This window comes from Chanos chanos, chromosome 3 (assembly GCF_902362185.1).
Source record: "Chanos chanos chromosome 3, fChaCha1.1, whole genome shotgun sequence".
Taxonomy (NCBI): domain Eukaryota; kingdom Metazoa; phylum Chordata; class Actinopteri; order Gonorynchiformes; family Chanidae; genus Chanos; species Chanos chanos.
The window spans coordinates 10,739,740-10,763,169 of record NC_044497.1 but is presented as its reverse complement, the minus strand read 5'-3'; the positions used below and the strand labels follow the sequence as shown (position 1 = coordinate 10,763,169).

Sequence of the window (23,430 nt, the reverse complement as noted above, 5' to 3'; positions counted from 1 at the left end):
CTTCCCCTCCCAAAACTGTCAATCTTCCATTTGCCTGGAAGTGAGCCCTGCCGAGCAGAACTGCTCAGACATTAGGGAGGCTAGCCGACAGCCGCGAAACGCAGCCAAAGCAGCTTTCCGTCAGCATCTCAAAGAGGTGAAATCAGTCACTGTGAATATTTGCATGTCATGCACACCATACAACGCGTTTCTCTTTTACACACGGAGTACTAAGCTCTCATTCATTTTGCGCTCATTTTGTTCTCATTTTTTCAAGACAGAGGGACAGACGTGAAGTTAATGGCATTTATTCTTCACACAGAACATTAACGTTAATCACTGGGTGAAACAGAGGACACGTCACGTGTGTCAGGAGAGCCACAGAGGAGCGCCAGTCAAACACAGTTGCTTTTTAAGACAACTGTCAGCACATTTAGTTTCATTAACACTTAGATTCGATTAACAGAGTGGAATACAACGTGCGTATTCTCTTAATAAAGAAATTAACGCTCATTGTCGAACTGACAAACTGTTAGTTTCACTGAGGAAAATCGGAGATATATTCATCACGGCCAACCCAGCTAAGGGAGAAAAAAGAAAAGTCTAGAGCACACATGAGCTCCTTGTCCATCATCTGTTTGCTGAGTGTAGTAGTATCAGTGGAAATCTTTTTGTACTGGTTTTCTGTTTCTCCTCTTAATGCCTGATCACAATGCATGGGAACATAACAAGAATTAAGTGATTTTGAAAGTTTCACTGCAAACTCCTAATTGTCTTTTTAATAGTGTAGCGCCATAACAGCGATTATAACTTCAAACCAGGCTTCGTAATAAAACGAGTTTACTCATTTTCAAATAGATAAGTTATGGCATGGCTACGCTTCATTGTGAAATCTTTAGGGGGATAATCTTTTTCTTTAACAATTCATACTGCACATCTCTGGGGGAAAATTATGACTCATAAATATTTTATAGAGTCAAATTTAAACATTAAACATTTTAATGGTTCAGTTTAAATACAGACTTTGGAAGAACAAATACACTTTGGTAATTTTGTAGAATGACGTATGAATATCATTAACCGAAAGCCAAACTTTCTAAATGTATCCAAACTAATTTTAGATTCAAAAGCATTGCTACAATACATTAGATAAAAAAAATCTAATGGTATCCTACTTCTACTAACATCCCATTCTACTTATAAAGATTGTGCAAACTTGCCCACTTCAATTTAGGCACTTTCTCCAATGAATAAACTGCTGTTTTGTCTAGACAGCCTCTGCTGGGTTTGGATTGACCCCTCCACTATGGTTGGCACACTTGACATACAGTGGGTCTACATCACGTTGACACTGCAGGGCACAGTCTGTCTCTGCCCTGTGTTCATTACCATACCTCTGCAAAGCAAATGCCAGTAGGCATCAGTGACGCGAATCCACCTCAGCTTTTTCATTCAAATGCAAGAATGCTCTTTAAATGGGGGGGGGGGGGGTCCAATCTGCTTTACTTATGTGGCGACCTGAAAGCACATGGTTTATCTGCATGGGAGCATATGTCTGCTCTATCTCTTACGCAGAGGTTCACATTTTAGCGTGCCTGGTGCAGAAAGAGTGTGTAGGAGGTTCACACACTGCATGAGTGAGGGTCACTTTAATGAGGTTTCAAACAAATGCTCTTGTCTTGTTTAATGTACTTGTGTTCAATGGAATCATTGTGCTATGTTGAAGTGCTAGGGTTGGAGAGGAGTGTTTGCTCTCCATTGAGAGGACGAAAAACATTTGTGATTCAGGTGAGCAAGTGCCTGGTAAATCCACAGAAATGGATGTGAGCACGTTACATTGTAATGGAGTGTTACATGACCAAGTGAGCGAGCATCTAATTTAATCCTCATATAATTTAGCTTTAATATCATTCAGATTACATACGTAATGGGATCTACAAAGTGAAGATAATTCCAGAAAGGTATGAAATCAACAGTGTGAACTGGAGTCATTCATGCAACTCTCATCCAACTCTCTTGAATTTTGAAGCATGTATGACCTAAATATAACTTAACGTGTTGATACTACACTACATGGGTATGAGTGAAAAATCCATTTTAGATAAATTTATTCTCCGTATACACAAGAGATCTCGAGGTACTTCGTTGCGCCCAGTGTATTTTCTTCCATGGCAAACTCCTGAATATGGTTATTTCTGTAGTCTATGGACTAATATGATAATTTGGAGGATCTTGAGGAACAATAAACTCAGTAAGCTCAAAAATAAAATGAAACCTTTATTTCAGTTGCTGTTGAATCTCATTAAAAAAAAATCGACATTGATGCGGTGTTCATATATAAATTTATAATGCATCACATGACTGATAGCTGCCAAATAGTCTGAATAATGTATGGGAAGAGACCAGTTTTATATGGCAGGTAATCCCTGCCAAAATGAAAATGAAAATGAAAATGGTAAAATGAAAGTTCAAACCCTGTTTTGTAAATTCTTTTTCAATACTTGTGCGCGCATATCCTGCCAAAATGAACAACGAAAACAGATCACTTGCTTTACGTTTTCACTTTGACGACAAACACGAGTATTTTTTTGACAAAAATAAAAAATAAAAGATCTTTTTGCCATTTCACTTCATTAGTTAGATTTTTCCTTTCAACAGATTTAATGGTACAAATCAGACAAAACGCAAGTGATAAACCTGTGGCAAAGTCCCAGTTTGCGGAAATCGGAGCAAATTCGCCGAAGCAAGCGAATTTGAGATGGCGAATTCCCAACTTTATGCAAATGTGAACCACGCGAGAACCAGTCAGTTCAGCGTGTGATGTGTTTGGTACGTGACATTCTCTAGAGAGGCGGGATAACAATAAAGTCTGACCAAGATGGCGGAGGCTAAAAGCAACATGTAGCATGAAAACATGTATATGATTAAAAGATATATGGGCAACCATCTTTGTCTACATCAACATGGGTTGCTGTTTACATGTTACATGAACTTAGTCGGGGCCAGAGAGGTAGAAAAAAACACTCCATGGCTCTGGTTGGGGTGTTCTGATGATTCTTCCTACTTTATCGAAACGTCCTACCATAGCGCAAATCGATAGTGTATAACTATCGATCTTTGCTACCCTATCGAGAAATACTACAGAAAGTGGGTTGTGCTACCTTAGAAGCAAAAGAAGGTCTGTAATTCTTTTTTCTACCTGATCAGAAAAGGGTTCTAAGCTAATTAGATTATTGTTTTCATTAATTCATCCAACAGCAATTTCGAAAATGCTGTCAAGTAAATTTTAATAATAGGCATAGCCTACTCACAATTCACATAAGCTGTATGTCTTTATACAGTCTAGTTTAGACCTACAGGCTGACATGTAAATTTGTAGTCTAGTTTGTCCATCAACACACTCTAATCAATACCAACGTAAAACTTTAAGCAGCATATTTTGATAGTCTAAACCTTATCCGAAAAGTAGCCTACGATTCTGAGATTTGAGAAGAAGGATATAATATTACAAGAATAAAGTCGTAATTGAGAAAAAAAGTAAAAATAGGCCTATTATGAGAATAAACTCGTAATTTGATGAGAATAAAGTCATAATTCTTCAAGACAAAAAGTCATAATTTTATAAGAAAAAAATCCAACTATTGCAAAAATTAAACCGTAAAAACTCAAGGAAAAAAAAAACCCATAATCTTTAGGAAAATATACTACCAACAACCAACAAAACAGGTGAGAGGAATTTGCACAGTTTATTGTGCTTAGACACAGGAATAAACACAGTTTATTTACAGTTCTTTCTTTGGAACTGACACAGTAAACAATCGTTTCAAAGTCCTGATACTTATGATAATATGGTGCTGATGTTATATAAGTATTTTGTTATTTGTGAACACTATACTAAAAGTATAACTTCACAAGATGCTCCATGTTCCTCATTTTAAAGCAGGCAGCAGGCTGCACTTCTGATACATCCCCTCTAAAATAACATGCAGCCTAAAATTATGACTTTATTCACACAATATTATGACTTCTCTTGTAAAATTACTTTATTTCCGTAATATTATGACTTTTTTTCTTGGGAAATTATGACTTTCTTCTTGTAATATTAGGTCTACAACTTCTTTCACATAATATTACAACTTTATTCTTGAAATCTTAGATTTTTTCCCCTCAGTGTGGCCCTTATAGTCCGTCGTAGAAAGACTACCAGGATATAATCATAGAATGTTCTGATAGTCTGAATTATTTTATCTGAAAGTGCTACCAACACAAACCGACAGGAATTGTATTTTGATTATCTGAAAGAGCTTATCAGAGAGTGCTACCAACATAAACCTACAGGTAACCTTCTAACAATTAGCGTTCCACCAAATAGGATGAAATGATGAGTTTCCCACTAATCCTGAGTCACATGATATAATTGTGATGTGCGCATGTGCAGTAGTACCACTCAGTAGGTAGGACAAATCATCAGAACAGGGGCAAACAGATCACCGTAGACCTTCATTTAAGCACGCAAACTTTTGAGTAAGGTAACTTGCTTACTGTTTCGTGACCATGCCCCCAGAGCGAACAGTGGTAGGTCGAAATTCGCAAGGTACAATAGTGGCTGAAGTCGCAGTCTTTCATAAGCAAGATATTTGTTCATTTGCTTTAGTACTTCAAGATTTTTTCACAGCTGTATCTCTGTTTCTGTGATAGTCTAATTGATCATTTGAAGACTATAAATAATTTGTCTTTATTTAACGTACTGCAGGTAGCAATGGTCAAGTCAGTCGCTGCAGTGGCTTTGAACAATGCCCATTTCTAATTAACATATATTTACATATATCTACGTGTGGGCGAGCTGGAAAATGAAAAGGCAAAGTGGGAAACGAAAACGCAATGCTCATTTGCATTTGCCTTTTCATATTGTCAGATATAGCGTGTTGAGGTCGAAAATTAAATCGCAAACTGGGACTTTGCCACAGGTTTATCAACTTTGTCTTTTCGCTTGCATTTCGTCTGATTTGTACCGCTAAATCTGTCGGAAGGAAAAAGTTTAACTAATGCAGTGAAATGACAAAAAGATCTTTTATTTTATTTTTTATTTTTGTCAGAAAAGACTTGTGTTTCTCATGAAAATGAAAATGAAAATCGAGTTATCTAATTTCATTTTTCATTTTGGCAGGATATGTGCACACAGGTATTGATAAAGAATTTACAAAACGGGGTTTGAACTTTCATTTTACCGTCTTCATTTTCCTTTCAATTTTGGCAGGGACTACCTCCCATAGTTTTATCAACGAGTTCATGTGAGCCAAACTGTTTGTGTTTTCCCAACATCAGGGTGAAGGTCTAGAGAAAAGTTCACGTACGTCTGCATTTTTCTTTAGTTAAAAGTGATTCTTTGTGAGTACAAGAGTGCATGTGACATTTGCTTGCCGCTCACGCTAGCTGTATGAAGTGTGAAAAACACAGACAGAAGTGTGGGATGTCCTTTCCAAGCCTGTTAGATCCCTCACTCTGAGAAACAGTCTGTCAGAATGATCCCACAGAAATTCCCTAGCTTTTGAAGTTAAATACCGTTACACCCCTTTCTACAGACGGAAACAATGATGACATTATTAACACACGCTTTGCAAATACCTGTCACTTTCAGCCTGCATGCAGCTTTGGCAAGAGCCCCTTCTTCCTTTGCCTGCTCTCTTTAAAAATGTGCTCTCCTTATGAAAGAGCTTGTAGTATGGTATACACTGTTCGGATGACTAATTACACTGGGCTGATGTGTTGATAATATGAGAGTAAACTTTGGTTTTATTTAGTTGCTCTGTTCAAACTGGCAAGTTATTTCTATAGTCATTGTCTAACACGGTTACACAGCGCTACCTCTCTAAACCGAACTGTAACGTTAACAGACAAAGCCTTCTATTACGCCTTGTTGAGTTTTCAACAATTATAAGGTTAGTGGTCTTATGTATGGTAAATGCCACTGAGAATTCTCTGTTAGAACAATCTTATTCCTGTGGACTGTATTACCAAATGATGATTATCATTAAATGAATAAAGCCATTAACTTTCTGAATAGCAATGACTGGTCCCTGTGGTCTAAAAGATGCCAGCATTGCTTTGCAGTGATGCTGAGCCATTCAGGAAGCACTAGAGCTACAATCTTATGATGCTGCTACATCTGTATGTGGTGGACCTGCTTTCGTATAACAATTTCTTCTTTGTAAGAGGACAAAGGTGACAATTAGATGAGGCTGATTATTTGAGTTAATGGGGGAATAGGAAATGGGTGCGTTTTTACTGAGAAAATTATGAAATTACCTATTCATAATCCCCCAGTCACACTGACTGCATTTTCCAAATGGTTGAAAAGCTGGAGTTTTTAATGTAAACCCTTTCTATACTGGGGAAACAGTACATTAAACAATTAACATTTCTCAATTTAAAAAAACAAAACGAAACAAAACAAAATTCCAATCATCAGTATTTCCGAGTGTCTCGCAGCTATGGATGACTGTGCACGCGCTTTGGCGTAACTTCAGGTTCGGCTAGTGGGTACATGTTGCAGTGTGTGTTCAGAGCGACACAGCGGTGGCCTGTAGCCTGCCTGACTGGCCTGGTTGGGTGATAATTGCTGGCGAGCAAGAGGCTGAGTGGCAGTGGGGGAGGTGACAGGTTGCAGAGCGAACGCTGTCTCCAGTGTGGCGAGCACAAGCAGGTGCTAAACAAGCACACAAAGTCAGCCACACAACCAACAAGAACATCACATGCCTGCTAGAACAGATCACAACAAGACTGGCTCCTCTGCTGCAGGACAGCAAGCAATTCCTATCGAGATCAATACATAAATACAGTGTGAGTGTGTGTGTGTATGTGTGTGTGTGTGTGTGTGTGTGTGTGTGCATGTGCGTATGTGCATTTACTTGAGTGACTGCAAGCTCTCTGGGGCTGTTCATTTGGTAATAGTGCTGTCACAGAGGAGGTCTACAAGACACTAAATGAGATGTTTTATAATGTTTTCATTAAGGGAGTGAAATTAGGGCATTAATAATAAAACTGCAGTGATCAGACACATGTAATTTAGCTGTCTATTCATTTTCTTTCCTTCTTTCCAGGTCAGAACAATTTGTTCTCACAAATAGATGGCAAGTTACAATATTGAATTATGCTTTTCCCAGCAAAACTGCACGTAATTATTTCTAATTTTGTCTACCTAAAATAGAAAAGTAATCTTCATAGCATAAACAGAAATTCAATGCGCGATGGTTCTTTCAGTAATCTACAGAGAAGTGTAATCAATTACAAGAGAATGTGTGTTGATGCGAGCTGTTGAGAATGTCTGATGTGGATCACACAGCCCCTGTGTTTTCTGGGGGTGGACTCTTTCACTCTTACTCTCAATTATACGTACATAATTATACCTCCATTCATTAATGCACACACAAACACACACACACACACTCACACATACAGAAAAGTCCATAGACAAACAAAGAGTCTATCAGTGAAGTGCTGAGGTTAAGAGTGTATCAGCATAGTAAATTTTTGGCTCTAAGCGCAACATTAACACAAGATTAAACCGATTTTTCTATGGATGGCACACGTCAGAGGGAGGTCATCACCCCAAACATCAAAAGATTTCGCAGTGTTCAACTTACTATATCAAAATAAAGCTTGTCATATTCAGCTCAAGCTTTTCCTTAAGTCAGTGTGTCATCATGAAGAAATGATGCACAGGTCTTCTCCTTGAAACAATAAGCACTACAGAGTATGTATTCCAATATCAGTTCCCAGCTCACAGTTATAACACTCTTCCATCAGTATCATAATGTAAATATATAATGAAAAAAAACAACCAGCCGTTGCCCAATTACATTAATTTAAGCTTTCCCATATTACTCCGTACAACTGACGTCCAGTACAATTGCCAGTTCTTTGACTTGCCTTTGATGTTGGGTTTCAGATTGTTTGAGTATTCAGGTTGACTTTGATAGAGCCCATTACTGTGTGTTTCCACTGGCGGATCTGGCAGTCTCAGAGGATAGAGGGGAAACACTGTACTGTTTGCACATTGCATTAAGCCGAGGCTGTTCAGATCAGAGAGAGTCAGGCCTGTTGTACTTCTCTCTCTCTCTCTCTCTCTCTCTCTCTCTCTATCTCTCTCTCTCTCTCCCACTTTCTGACATGATACACTGGTACTAACTGGCTGCAGAATGCCAAAAAAAAAAAGAAGAGAGAGACTGGCTATGTTTCTCAAAATTTGTTTCTCTCTCTCTCTCTCTCTCTCTCTCTCTCTCTTTCTCTCTCCAGCAAATCATTATTAATGCTTACATATGGCTGGGGGTGGGGTGGGGGGGCTATTGTGGGCCGTTGGTTGCTGTGTGCTACACTTTCGATTTATTTCAGTATGGCTTTCTGAAGAATGATAGGTGAACATCAGCTCATGTCATGTGCGGCGATACATCACAGAGAGGGAAGTGTTGCAGGTTACAGCCAGCATATGGTGAAGCACAACCACTCAGGATTCACTGCACTATCTAAATTGAATAGCATATTTATACCAACCAGAGGAGCAAAAGTTAATGGAAGTGGTTATACATCACCTATGTTCCACAGAAATGTCTCAGGGAATTAAAAATAACTATATTCCTCTAAAAAATTAAAACTTTTTACTTTTTTTTTCTTTGAATTAATTTTTTTTTTAATTTAAGGTACCTGCTTAACTAGGAAGTAGGAATAAAGATTATGCTGAAATTAAAAGAGTCCTTCAAAGGGATCAGAAAAAAATCTATCCGTCTATTTCTGCTCTGGGTGAGCTGTTCATTTTAATTGAGTTGTACCTCCTTTTCCATGTTAAATTGTTTACTATATCTAGCCTAACTGTTTAGAGCCAATGAAAAAGCAGAAAACAATAGCTGGTTTTGGTTTTGCCAGTAGATAAAGCATAGAGGCAAATGATTAAAAACATCTATATAATTTATTTGTATTTAGCTAATGTAAAACTAGGTAGGTTGAGACACTAGTTGTAGCATCTCAGATGTCCACTCAGCATCAGTTGCAACATTAATCTGAATACAAGCTCAATTCCCTTCAGGCGTATTCATGACGTTTCCGGAATAAATTCAGCTTTTTGCTTCGTGAGCCATTTTTTCAGACAAGCAGGGTTTGACCTCTTGTATACAATATTTAATTGATCAATACAGCCATAGGGGATCTGAAGAGAGGTTTGGCAATCCTTTGGTATGCATGCTGAGCCAATGTTATTCCAAATACCAAGACCAGATGTACAATTCTTTTAAAAGAACATATGTCTGTCTGTGTACGTGTGCGCGCGTGTGTGTGTGTGTGTGTGTGTGTATGTGGTTGAGGGGAGGCATATAAATGTATATATAGTACACACAAACATATGTACTCATTTAAAAAATCATTTAACTCTTTCTCTCTCAACATTCTCTTTCTATACACTGCTTCTTATATATTGCTCCTATACAGCGGAGGCGGAATCAAAATATTTCTTTGTTTCAGTGTGGCTTTGTCGTCAACCGCTGTATGCACGGAGATGTGGAAAACATGCTGTCTGTGAAAAAGCCCCTGCTCCTAGCAGCACATGATTAGAGGCATTTACAAATGAATAAAGATACAGTTTTTCTTTCATATAAAACTACCATTATTATACTTTTCAGTTTCCCAGTGTTTGCAGTCTCCCAGTGTTTCTAATTATGGCCAGTTACAGATGAAGCAGTACTCTGTTGTAAGACTGTTCAGTACCTGCTCAGTGCCTTCACTCCCCTATATAATGTCGAAGGCAACATGGCTGGAATACAAAAATGACCCTGACTAAAAGAGCATTATTTGCGTCATTTGCTTTTTCATTTAGCGTAATTTCTTTCTGATTACAACAGTGTCTCTTTCTACGCAACAGGAAAAATGCCTGGTACACAGGACTATAAGTAATGCAGTTTATTCTCCATTTTCTTTTCTCTCTCTCCTTGCTCTTTCAATTTACCCACACTCTCTATACGACATAACCATGAACAACTCGTTTGTCTAATGACATAAGTTCAGGTATGCCATCATAGAGAGGCACACATTTCCTGCACTAATACATTCATTGCTTTACATGTCAGCAGAGCTCTCAGCATGTTGAACTATTTCAGATGAATAGGCTCTGATCTTTGTGCCTATTTGTAAGAGGAAGTATTTGTTACACTGACTAGCGTTACAGTTCATGGTTAATGGCCTATTTGGACTTCAATCAGCTAGATCAAAATTGAGTCATAAGGTGCACCTTACACTAAGGAAAAAAAAAAGACATACAAACATTTTAATATTTAAAACACATTCATTGAAATATCTGTGGTACTCTTCATATCAGTACATGACGAATGATCAATTATTGATCGTTATATGACGCACACTAAAAAATAAGTTTGAAGCTGTGAAGCTATTTTCAGAATGTAAGAACCAGCAACAGAGTTTCTGGCTGAGAGCTTGCCTCAGGTTGCGGTAACTCCAACTTTTAAATTAACCACAGCACTGCCCTGTGGGTGCTAGACTTTGCTTGCTTTGTCTGTCCATGCCCCTGGTGATATTGTCCATGTATGTATCTTTGTCTTTGAGCCACGGGGCCAGCCCAAAGCTATTTTACAAAATCTTGATGCATATGTGTCTCATGTCCTCAAAGTAACCCAGCTGAAAACTCTTGACTGGTAAACTATGATTTGCTCACTGTCTGCTCTGTGTCCTCAGGGTATATCTGTGGGATACGATACGCGTTGTTCTTTGTGGCACGTTCACTTTAAAATCAAGAGTTCACCAATTTTCTTTGGTTTCATCATTTTATTTCATCATCACCTGAAAACAAGTGTGTAGATGGGGGCTTCATGCATTCCACTGGCTTTGATGGCTGAATTTGCTTACATGCTAACATTCACGTAGCCTCCTCAGCTTGAAAGAATGGGGTGATATGAGGCTACATGAATCAAAGATTTTGGCCATGGCAATGTTGTCAATCCAATCATGTAATTATTGGTTGAAATGACTGATAACACTCTCAGATATTGCAAAAGTGTTTTAAATCAGAAGACAGTACCTCCATTTGTTAATAAAAGGATCTATTTCAAATAGTTTTGAAATAGCTTTGTGTTCGTTCAGACAAATGCCTACTACCAGGATATACTGGTTGCTTGCAAAATGACTCAGTTTTGATATTGGTAAGCACATGTAGTGAGTTCACATCACAGTTTAACTCATGGTATGTTTAAATTGTTCTAAGAATCTTAGACATTGTGTTATCTTCCATGTGAAGATTTCAAGATGATATTAGCATGGTAAATTCTACTATCGATGCCTGTACAATTCACCCACCCATTCTCTCTTATTATCTAAGCCACTTATCCTAATTTAAGTCAATCAAACCCTTATATATAAAACTGTTTTGAGAAAAGGCCATGATATAGAAACAGTGCATGTAGTAAGTGATAAATCTTTTGAATAATGCTGCAAATGTGTCATCTATGACACTAATCCCAAGTCCTGTCTATTTTTGTAGTATTTGCTGCAAATGGTGGACATCTGGGGGTGTCTGAGATAAATTAAAAATGACTCAACTTCAAAGTAACCGAACCAAACCAACAGAGGCAACTATGCAGGTGTATCATATTAAGTTTTACTAATTAGCAATATGTTTCTATAAAAGTGGTCTGACAATCAGCAGTCTCTAAAGTACTATGTGATCTCTAACAGATTCAAGGTTGAAACAGGTCAAATATGTTAGTGTTGGTTAGAAAGATGATCATCTTATTAAATGTTGCATAGCTAAGAGTGAAAATCACCACAAAAGTTTACATTTAAACTTACATTTAAAATCATGGAGGAGTGGTCCTGAATCAAATGTCTCTGACTATAATATATATATAGACACATAAGAGGATAATTGCTAAAAACACTGAACAGCAGCCTAAAAATTTACCTCATTTTGGGTTATTGAATGTACACTTCACCCAATGTACTGAATGTACACTTCACCCATTCAAAACAAAACCATATATTATGAGCCTCAGAAAATTAGTATTTATGGTTGGGGTGCCATTGTACCAGCTTAAAACCATGACCAATGCATACGATTGCCTTGGTTTAGTGAGCACAAAAATCTGTACCCCCAAATGCTGGGAAGAAGTCATTCGGTCTGATGAGTCATCTTATAGTCTCTTTCAAGATGGATTTATATTCAAAGAAAGCCAAAGGATACTCTCAAGTCATATTGGCTGTTACCAGCTGCTAAACATGGTCATGAATCTGTTATTATATGAGAAGTCATTTTGAGGGAGCCATTGGATTCGATGAGGAATATATCCCCATTTTAGGTAAACAGATGCAACCTATGGTTCAAAGACTGTTTTCTCAAAATGTGCATATAATTCAAGATGATAATGGCCCCATACATGCTGCTGCAGGGATTCCAGAATGGTTTCATGAACACCATGATAAGGTCAAATGTTCACATACTGTGTAATGTGAGCTCATGCATACAACATGGCACGCAATTCTAATCTTATATTTGTATATACAGTGCTCCCCGTATATACTTTACTTCACAAAGCTGCAACTTAATCCTTGGTTATTATACATGCCAGTATTCGGTATATTCACTCCATTTCCAGAGAATCTATATACACGACATTTCATAATATCCAGAACATTTGGGTATACAGATGAAATGAGGGTGATTTGAGAGGTGGTTGTGTCAACAGATGGTGCAGTTTTAAACATCATCCTCATATTCTTTTTCATTCCTTTTTTTGGATGTTCAAAATGGAAGATTGTCTCAGTTTTCTCCATATACAGTCTCCCCTAATAAAAAAACATTAGGGGAGACTTAACCTTTATGGAAAATTTTGGAGCACAGAACACAGAATATACTTGTACCTCCTTTATCTCTCAAAGAGGCTTTCCTCCTTAAAAAGTCGTCCAGTATCCCACTAGAAACAATTCAGAACTTGTATAAAAGAATTCCAAAAGGAACAGAAACTGTTCCGAAAGGAAAGAACGGCCAAACTCTTTATGAGCATTATTGTTGGGTATTTTCATCTATCTTTTACACCCCCCTGCTTTTCACAAACAAAATCTTCAGCAATTGTTTACAGTATGAACCTCATCTCATCCACATGTTGTGAATATTGTAAATACATTTAAATACATTTTAAATTGCTGATGATTAAAATGCATGATTAAATGCGTCAAAGACAATCATAAGCCCTGCTGTATAATAAAACATTTCTCTCTGGAAATCTGAAAGCTTTTCCTGGGCTAATCTACCAGACTGAATACCGTTTGTGAATAAACAGACACACAATAGAATGGTTTGTAAATCTTACAAATATGTTATGTAGGTCAAAATCAAGACAGTGGGCTATGATAGTTCTTATGTCTTCATGAATAAATTGAATGAATGGACTGCACTGTAAATATTTGTTTAGAAAGCAAAGAAGCAGCAGTCAAACTAAGAGAATCTATTGTGTTTTCATGATTTGCATTAAACAGGACATATCTGCTGTGCAGATAACTTTTCCGGGCTTATTCTCTGTGCAGTTGTTGAGGCATGCTGGCCCCATTTACAGCCACATGTTAAAAACTGATAGTTGTCCTTTTACAAATGGTGCAGGCACTCAGCTCAGCTTTATGAATATTCAGATAGCAGGGACCTTGGGGAAGCACACACTGGCCCGGAACTGTTATCAGGCACTTTCACTCTTCCGCACAGCGCTGCTCCTCTCTTTAAATGGCTGTATATTTTCAGGGACTAAAAATAATAGGAAGAGGAGAGCTGGATTTCTGTTGGACTGGTGTGATTAATTGAGCTTGGCAAACAGAAAATGAAATGTCGGGAGAGCCATATTGTTCAGTGGTTTGTTTAGTGTTTTTGTGTGTGTGTGTTTGTGTGTAAAGAAGGATGAGCTCACATGATCAGGATGGGGCTCTCCGGGTCCTTGCTCCCACTGCTCCGCTTCAGGGGACTTAATATTCCCACTGGGAGAGTTCTGTTTTAATTGACTTTCTGGACTTGTTCGCTTAACGGTCAGTGGCCAAGGAGAAAACAGCTAATGACAGCATAAATGACTATTTGCGCTTTCATAAACAGCCAGTCACTAACATCCACACAAACAAACAAACAAAAAAAAGAATCACTGCCGTTTCGGGATAATACGCGCAATGATGCCGAGAAGGGGAAAACCCTTGCTAGTGTTAAATTCACGGTGAGAAAATCAGCATAAGCAGCTCAGGTAGGGCATTTTAAATTCACACGTTCCCTACTGTTACTATGCATAATGACAAAAAAAAAAAAAAAACCCGCACACTCTCACTGAATCATACCGTGACAATGTTTAGCACCGTCTTACAAACACAATAAAGTTATTCACTGGGTATTCCTTTTTCTCATGTCAATATAGAAAGGCACATCATATGGGAGAATACTTAGCAAGGCCTTAACCCCTACTGGGCAGTAAGCCATCATGATTATGAATGAGCTTCAGGCTGGTCCAGATGCTGTGGGCTCTCTTCACCCACTTCAGGGCAGTGGAGAAAGCTTTGATTAAAAAAAAACCCAAAAACAACAACAAAAAAAACCTCATCTCATCAAAAAAGACTCATCTCTTTCAGTGGAAAACCTAAATAGCTTCAGATAACATATCAAGTACAAGAGTTCTCCACTCACGTTTCACCGTTTAGTACCTGGATGGTGCACGGACACAACCTGTGTCAGTGCTATGATGAGAGAAGGATATGTGTTCCAACTTCAGGAGATATGAACAGTATCTGAGGACAAATATTTCGCCCTTTAACGATGCTTAACATATAGAAATACCATACAAGAAAATAAATATTGACAGTCTGATAATGCACAGTACTGCACTAATTAATACTTGTGATGATGACGATCATGATGTTGATGATGATGATTATTATCATTATTATTTGTAGGGTGAAAATGTGCACAACCATTCTAACATTAGTATGTCTATATCTGTGCAACTGTCAGCTACAAGTACAGAATCTTTTGTAGTTATGGTTTCACTTAAAGATCACATCGTGTATGCTTCTTTAATGTACAATCATGATTGTTACGGAGTAGGGAAACATAATTAGATCACCGACGTACTTTGCTCAGTTTCATGACTTTGATTACCATGTAATGCCCTATGACCATTATATAAGCAAGCTGTTTATATTGAGTTATCCTTCTGTCAAATGCAATTTTGTTTTCTTTTACATCTGAAATCCTCCTCAATTTGAGCCATGAACTAACCAGAGCGTAAATGTTACTGAGTACGTATAGCACAACACTGACTGTCACAGATGTTGAAACATATTTAGTCTAAATGAATCAAATCAGGTAGTCACCACCTTCAAACATGTTTGGGAGTAATTTGCTGATGGAGAAACACTGGTAAATGCAAGTGGAGCTAAAACACATAGTGAAATGCCTAATAAAGCTTAATGGAGAAAGACAGCTTCTTGCATGACAATCTGAGACGGAACACAGCAGAAGGATAATCAGAGAGAGAGCACTGCAGGCAAGCTATTATGTCTTGAAGGATAAAAAGCCAAGTACTGTATTAGTTTAAAAGATCCATTTGCAAAGGCTCCTAACTGCAGGGCAACAAAACATTTTCTGTACTCTTGGAGAAAACTGGAGAGCAAGTCTGAGCAGGAGCCAAACTGAGCCTCATGTTGCGTTGCATAGTCTGTTAAGGTGGAAGTATATATATATATATATATATATATATATATATATATATACTAGTGATGGTTAAGGTAGTTGCTTCATATTAGAGAAAGTAACTGTCATTTCTTAAACATAATCATTTGAAAGACATTTTACAGGACAGCAGACCAGACATACCGTAACAGTCACTTCAGATATTGAACTTTTTCCCCGACATATCAATATTCAACATCTTCTTCATGACATCATTTTGACACACAGCAAAATTCTCCCTCCACTACACTGGCTCTACGCCAAGCCAACAACTGCCTGACTGCTTGTGCTGTGCTAGTTCACAGATTGATTTTGGAGTAATTGGCTTTTGTAGGAAAAAAAAAAGAAAGAAAGAAAGAAAGAAAGAAAGAAAGAAAGAAAAGAATAGCAAATAAAAGAGATAAAACCTGGAAGGCCCAAATAAAATCTTACTTTAAGTTAGGTTCTCAGGGGTGATAAATGCACACTGGATCTGCCTTGAGTGATGGTTTGGGGTTGATAAGGCAGTGTACATTTTGTGCTTGCAAACAGACCGTGTGCTTACAGAGGTAAGTATGGGAGATGACCTCTCTGCTCCAGCTGGCGTGGATGTGCTTGCAATTCTAACACAACCAATTTCTCCTTACTACAGCACATGGCCATTTGTTTAACACCATCTCTCTATACAGACTTGATGTTCACCAGATCCAAACAACGATGCTTTGCTTCTGAGAGATGAAATTAGGAGAAAGCATTATATATCACGAAATAACAGAAAGGTTGATAGGCCTTCTTCACATTACAAAAGAGAACCCTATTTTTTAAACCAAACCAATGGTCCATTTGCCTGTCTAGACTGCACCTGCCCCTCCACTTTATTGAAATTATGCAGGCACAAAAAAGGTAGGAGAATGATAAACGGCACTACAGAACTGGGAGTGCTCTTTCCCGCCTTGGCTGCATCAACTTGCTTACCAAACATCTGAAGTGCCAAACATCTCAGGCTGATAGCTTTTTTTTTTTTTTTTTTTTTTTTTAGCAAATTACATTGCTGGGCATCCACTGAGCATAACTCCACTGCATGACACACCTGCATTTTTCATGACAAGACAAGAAAAAGCATATGGGTAAGCCATGCATCTAGATAAAAGACAACCCTGTTACATGGACAAACTATTTTAAAACTTGCACTGAACATCATTATAGCGGGCCATTCTGAGCATACAGATTCCTTATGCTCAACTTTTCAGATTAGTGGAGATTTCAGGGAAACTATTTTGCTTGTGTTACACCCCATGCTCTTGGTAAAATTCAACCTCCACACTCCATATAGCCTCTCAGAATGATATTCTATACCACATTGCTAAAGGTTCTTTACAAACTTTCTATTTCAGCATTCTGGAACAGAGACCCTATACTAAAGGGAACATGAGAAGTAAATGAGTGCTTAATTAGTAAATAAGAAAGATTATGTTTTTCAAAGAATGTAGATGTAGAGATATAACAGCGTACATACCATATTTATGGTGAAACAATTTTGCCAATTTTGTGTAAATACAAACCTGAATTAGAACCAGACATTATCAGCATACATTAATGTTGAAACCTAGAGAAGACTTTATGTGCTGATAGCATTTCACGCTCTGCTGTGCTTTAAGCCCTTGAGCCAGACTTTGCTGGCAGAGAACATGTAGAGGTTTAAAGCTGAGGCGTGGTTTACAGGTTCCACATCTTGATTTGTTTAGCAACATTCAGCGTACTGTCCTTCATCTCCCAAATTAACAGGGGTGAGGGACCAGTGAGTCCACCCTTCCTGAAATAATTGTGACTGATTACGGTGCCTCGTGCCAAAGTTTGGAGTGTCACTGCCGCTAACTCAGATCATTTATTAAAACTTCCAGGATCTTGAAAGTCAGGTGGAGAGTAGACCTCTTCATTCTTGCCCATTTCACAGAAAATCATGAAACTGAGAAAAACCTACTTCGGTACCACCCAATCAAACTGCGCTGAGATGGCACAACTTGAAAGGGGGGTGGTGGTGGTGGTGGTGATGGTGAGGGGGGGGGGTTGTTCATTCCTTTGGTTCAATTTTCAATTTTCCAGTTTGAATCCATCACAGCTCAATGTTATGGAATGGCCTCCTGCACAGTGGGACCATATATTCCACTCTGAGTGTAATATCAAATGTCATTAGAAAGATTTAAATCCAATACGATTCTTGGGACACGAGTTATGAGATTAAATGCTTTCACTCAGTCATGGTCTTATCATGATTGTTGTATATGAGGTTATTTATTTCCAAATATACTCCATTCACAATATATGAAAAGAGTAGAAAACTAGCTTTTCTTATGGTTGAAAAGCAACACATAGGAATGTGTGCTGTATTGAGAGACCATAAGTGTAAAAGATGAATATAATGCTGAGAATCTAAGCCATTATGGAATTCTTAATGGAATGATGTACATGTAGCACCTTGAAAAGCAGAGGCTTTTTTCATCCATGATCCATTAGAGCTGTGCTTGATGTCTATACATTATTGGAATATTAGCAATAGTTCCATTTGCACATAACTTCAACTAAAAAAAACAAAACAAGTGAACATGTGTTTTTCTTATGCTATTGTTTGTTTCTATGGGACAAAACTTCACTGAATAACGTTATGGCTGTTAAAAGTGCTGATATAGTGTTATTTATATCTGCATTCCTTTCTTGAAAGCAACACTGACTGGAGAGATTTTTTTTTTTTTTGTTACCGAGCAGAGTAGTTGAAAAGTTGAAAAGGCCGCATGAGGCTTTTCAAGACAAGACTATTATATGGCCACTGGATAAAGACAGCAGTCCCTTGGATTCTTGTTTTTACCGCTGTGTCTGTTTACCACCGAGCAAGTCTTCAAACACCCAATAAGCTGTGTAAGGAAGCATGATGGAGAAAGCATTCCCTTTTATTTAACCCAGCTAGATCTTATCTTGTAACGTGGCTTTATCTCAGCGAGAACGACAAGTGCAGTAAGGTCAGCGGAGCCCCGGAGGAGGAGTGAGACTACGGGGAGGAACTGCAACAACGCGGACAGTCACCCAGTCCCCGGCACGCTGGTATCGCATGCCTCCTGTTACATAAGCCAGTTACCACAGCTCTTATGGTTGAGAACAACACAGATTCATGACAAGGTTTACTCTCAGCAGAATACTGATGATGACAGCTGTATGATCACAGCGGGTCGGCTGTTCAGACCACAAATCTCCACAGGCCAGGCTCTCGATTTATGACAGTTTGTGGTTTCAAAGACAGTTGATGCATTTCATATAGACTTTCATATGGTCTTTCCTTTCAGGCATTTTCATCACTGGATGAATGACAACAATGGTTGGTTCATGGAGCTGAATCTAGTATTGGAAGTAATATCTCCTTTTTACAGGTCTGGTTCGATTTACTCATCCGAACAAAAGGAAAGGCAATGCAGTGCAGATTATGTCTACCAAATATTTGGAGTCATAACACAGCATGACTCAGTCTCCAGAGTATTCAGGTCTGGTTCATTCACACCGATGATTCATTAGTTCTCACTTTCATTTGCAAAGAGGAGGTAATGTGTAGTTCCAATTGCACCCAGTTTTGAGGTTTCTGAGGACTACTGAAACAAGGCATGAATGCGGGGACCAAAAGTGTGACACATCCGATTTGATTTATGTTCTTCCTCTCCCCTGCTTTTCATTCATCTGTTGTGCCATCTGCATTAGCATGTGTTACCATTGGCTGAACTACAGCAGATGTACTCTCCAGTTTTCGGAACATGGAGTGGAGTGAATTCAGGACTTTTATCTCCTTAATTATGTAAATCATATGCCACAGATATTCCTTATCAAAACAGGAAAGCTATGCTTCTTCCCCTAGCAAGCTGGACAGAGCCAGCTGCACACACGGAATAGTTTCTCAAAGCCAGAGTCAGAATTTCATTATAAATGATGAGGAAAAAGGAAAAAAAAAACAAAAAAAATCTAACCCATGCCCTCACAATCCATCTCTCCGAGGCTTGTCTGTATCACAGCAACCCTGGCACTGTGTACAGTGCAACGTTTTAAACTGTGTGTAATAAATTTAAAAATAGTCACCTTTTGCAGAAGTTATCAGCTTCACTATTCAACTTTCTCCACAACCTCTGTAAAACCTACCATTAATAATGCATGGTTACGATTTGAGACAGAGCACTATAAATCACTACACATGACTCAGGATGACAACCAGAATATAATGCAAATTAATGTGTTAAGTTATCGTGAGGATTTCTGTTGTTAGCTATACATGTATACTCAGGACACGCTCACAAATTTAATTTGTTCAGCTTATTCTAATTTAGCAACCATGATGTGTCGAACCTGACAGGATCATAAGACACCGGAACGTACTCTGGTTTAAGTGTTAATAAGGGTCAAATCTTGAGCGTGTCTTTACGGTAGAAAGTCAAAAGATTATGTAAATTATGATAGATTACTTACTTTTATCTTCAATTAGGAAAAAAGACTAAAGGTCAATTAGGGGTTTTGATATGGAAAAGAAAGATTGTGCTCAGTGTACTCTTCAGCTGATGCAGGCATACATATTACCTGCTGTGAAGATGACAAGCAGTTACCGATAACATCAAGACTTTAAGACAACGGCATAGAAATGACACTGTGCCCTGGGTTCAGTGTGTTAGACCTTGTCTCAATATGTCAACGGGCCTCAGACAAGCCAGCCTCGTTCAAAAAATCTCAGCATTTTACTATTAATCAGCAAGACCACAAACTATCTGCCATCTTAATGTCCTCAACACCAGTAAATTAAGAGGGTACATTAACTGGAGTCATAAAACTGTGACGACATGGTCAATCAAGCAGACTGATAAAAGTACATAAAAAATGTTTTTTGTTGTTGTTGTTGTTGTTGTTTTTGGTTTTTTTACCTGCTGTGAAGTTGTAGCTTGCAGAAAATCCCATGGCCTCCAGCTCACCATCGGAGACAAATTTTATCCAAAGGTATCGGCCACTGGATCTGATATATGGAGGAACTTGCCGGCCACAGTAGCGTCCAATTATTGGAGAAAAGCCAAATGGTCCATCCCGTACTTCAATGTGGTCAAATTTACATTCCCATGAAGGCTCTATTGAATACTTTTCATCAAAGAAGAGATCAATACACTGTCTCGGGGGAGCTAGAACAGCAAAAGAAACGTATTTGTCTTTAAAAAGATATAGAAATGCATGCAATACATGATATTATTATTTAAACATTGCAAATTGTGAACATTTAAATTCACAGTTATGAACATGTAATTTAATCATGTAAACAGCCACTGTAACATAATCTCCCCACTTCCCCCAGTATCCTCCAGTTCAAACAAAACAGACTGAAAAACATTGGTTGCTGTCTGGTTTTATTTGGATCATAAACATCACATCACAGGACATCTAGATGGATTGCACTGAACAAAGCATAATTATTCAGAATAGAGCAAACAAAGGAACTGACATAAATAATTCTCTTGTTGATATACTAAGAGTTAATTGAATCTGAAGATGAGGGCTTGTATTATGACCACTGCAGTTATATATACCTCCGAAGACCAATGTACCAATGAATGAATGGAGTAAATAAATAAACAAGGTACAAACATTTAAGTGTTATGGTGCAAAGACTGGGATTCAGACAAGGAGTATCTGAAATGTATGAGAATATTTACCCTCAATAATATAGATGCACTCTCGCTCTGGTGGGTATTTGTTGGGGTAATTCGGGGAAGTGAACAATCCTCCCTCTGGTTCCTTTACCCAAGTTCCACACTGACCTGCTGGCTGGATACCTGAATTATTTTTCACTGAAAACAGTAAGATTAAATGTCAGATTGTGAGAGGAGACAACAGAAATAAGGATCACATAATGACTTTATGGGGGGGGGGGGGGGGGGGGGGGGGGGGGGGGGGGATATTACCTGCTTCTTTCTTTGCTTCCCCAGACAACCCAAGTATAAGAACAACTGCAACAACTGCAAATAAAAAAACCAGATCATTTTACTTTACCAAGGGGTGCGAAGGTTGTAATTTGCTCTTTCATTCATATGTAACAGATGAGAGACAATGACAGTTAAAATGAATATCTTCTGTATTATTCTTTATATTATTGCTCTATTTCTCCTGGTGATTTATGAAATTGCTCTGAATAGCCGAGACTTGCCACACAATTCAACTTAAATTATACTTTATTCGAGCTCAAACTTGTCCTCAGAAATGCAGAACTCTAGGTTGGTGAGGGCCACGTTTCAAGAATCGTGAATTTACTTGGTGTACTGCAAGGAAGAGGTACGTTTCAGTTTTATGACCTCATCTCGTTGCAACATAACATAAATATTATGGTGGGCAAAAAATGGTAGACATTGCAAAGTCCATCTTACACATAAATCACTGTTTCATAACTTTTAAAAGGTTTATTGGAGGAAGAGCTAATGCTTTGTGTCCAAGAGAATATTATTAATCCACGACTGTGCCTCACTAAGTATCTGTTGATACTTACTGAAGACGGATCGTTCATTGGCGGTTCCCTGACATACTATATTACGGCATCAAATAAAGAGCATTCCTATTTGGCATATACAGGTGCATATCAAGAGTGAAATCAAATAAGACCATATGTCAAGTACTGCACTGATATTACAATGCCTGCGAAGAGTTACGTGGGGTTACACAAAAATACTTGTGTAATGCGCATTTGAACTCTAACTCTCTTCCTGGTGAGTATATTGTCAAAGATATTTAAGAAAACTGTATTATATATTCCGCAGAAGTACCTAACAGTTAGACTCACCGTGAAGAAAACTGTGTCCATGAACCATGTCTGTTCCTCTTACAAGGGGCTTCGATCCCAACTAATTCCATTTAGATAAAGGAATATCTCAGATGAAACGACTTATATTTTCAAATTTTCAGGATTAAGATTCAAATATCAGACTAAACATTAAATCACTGATCCCCCAAATTGCTGATGAATGGGAGAACAGATTTCCACAGAAAGCAACAACTATTATTCACCAGTTTCATATAAACCCGCAAATGGTCTAAACATTCGCCTGTTTTCAAACCAAACGTTACCAAGACCCTTTGGTGATTTTGATACACGAAATGGATTAATAGATCCGTCATCAGTTTCTTCTAATCGCTCCACCTTTACAACCTTATGGTGAAAATATTCATAAAAAGAGTGTTTGGCAATCCTTCAATCCACATTTCAGGAAGAATCCTTGAGAATCTTGTATATCCATCTGGAACACATTTTCTGTGATGTTTCACTTGTTCGCAGCATGCTGAGGACACCCAACTTCGATAACAAAACTCGTAACATGAAGAAATCTGTTTATTTCATTCTTTCTCCCGATCCCCGGCGGTAAAATGTGTAAAGCCTCTTCCAGTCAGTCAGCTTTTGGTCTTCAAAACCACAAAGAGTTAATTCACGTTATCGCTTTCCGGCACTTGGTCATTCATTAATTCTCAAATTACGTCCATTCATTTAATAACCCGCTGTCACGTATGGAAAACATAACAATTACCACATAACATTACTCCAACCAAATCGACGTTAAATTATCAGAGTAAAAGTAAAGGGTGTTTCTTTAAGAAGCACCGCAAACCCAGGCAGACTGCAGGATCCAGCACCTCAGACAGCGGCAGCACAGCAAAATGTAAGAGGTAAGCAGAAA

General features: G+C 38.2%; 1 protein-coding gene across 3 annotated transcripts in view; it reads right to left on the bottom strand.

The window, feature by feature from the left end:
* Positions 1-22,590, bottom strand: part of neto1l (neuropilin (NRP) and tolloid (TLL)-like 1, like) — a 46,761-nt gene extending 24,171 nt beyond the window's left edge. For 2 of the 3 annotated variants that reach the window (XM_030769676.1, XM_030769677.1), the window contains exons 1-4: positions 22,542-22,569; positions 21,673-21,726; positions 21,424-21,558; positions 20,647-20,895 (exon numbers count right to left, since the gene is read on the bottom strand). In XM_030769676.1, coding sequence (XP_030625536.1) covers positions 20,647-20,895; positions 21,424-21,558; positions 21,673-21,726; positions 22,542-22,569 — 466 coding nt within the window. Of the gene's footprint in view, positions 1-20,646; positions 20,896-21,423; positions 21,559-21,672; positions 21,727-22,541 lie in introns of all 3 variants that reach the window. The other variant, XM_030769678.1, reaches the window with a different exon arrangement.
* Positions 22,591-23,430: the final 840 nt, after the last annotated feature.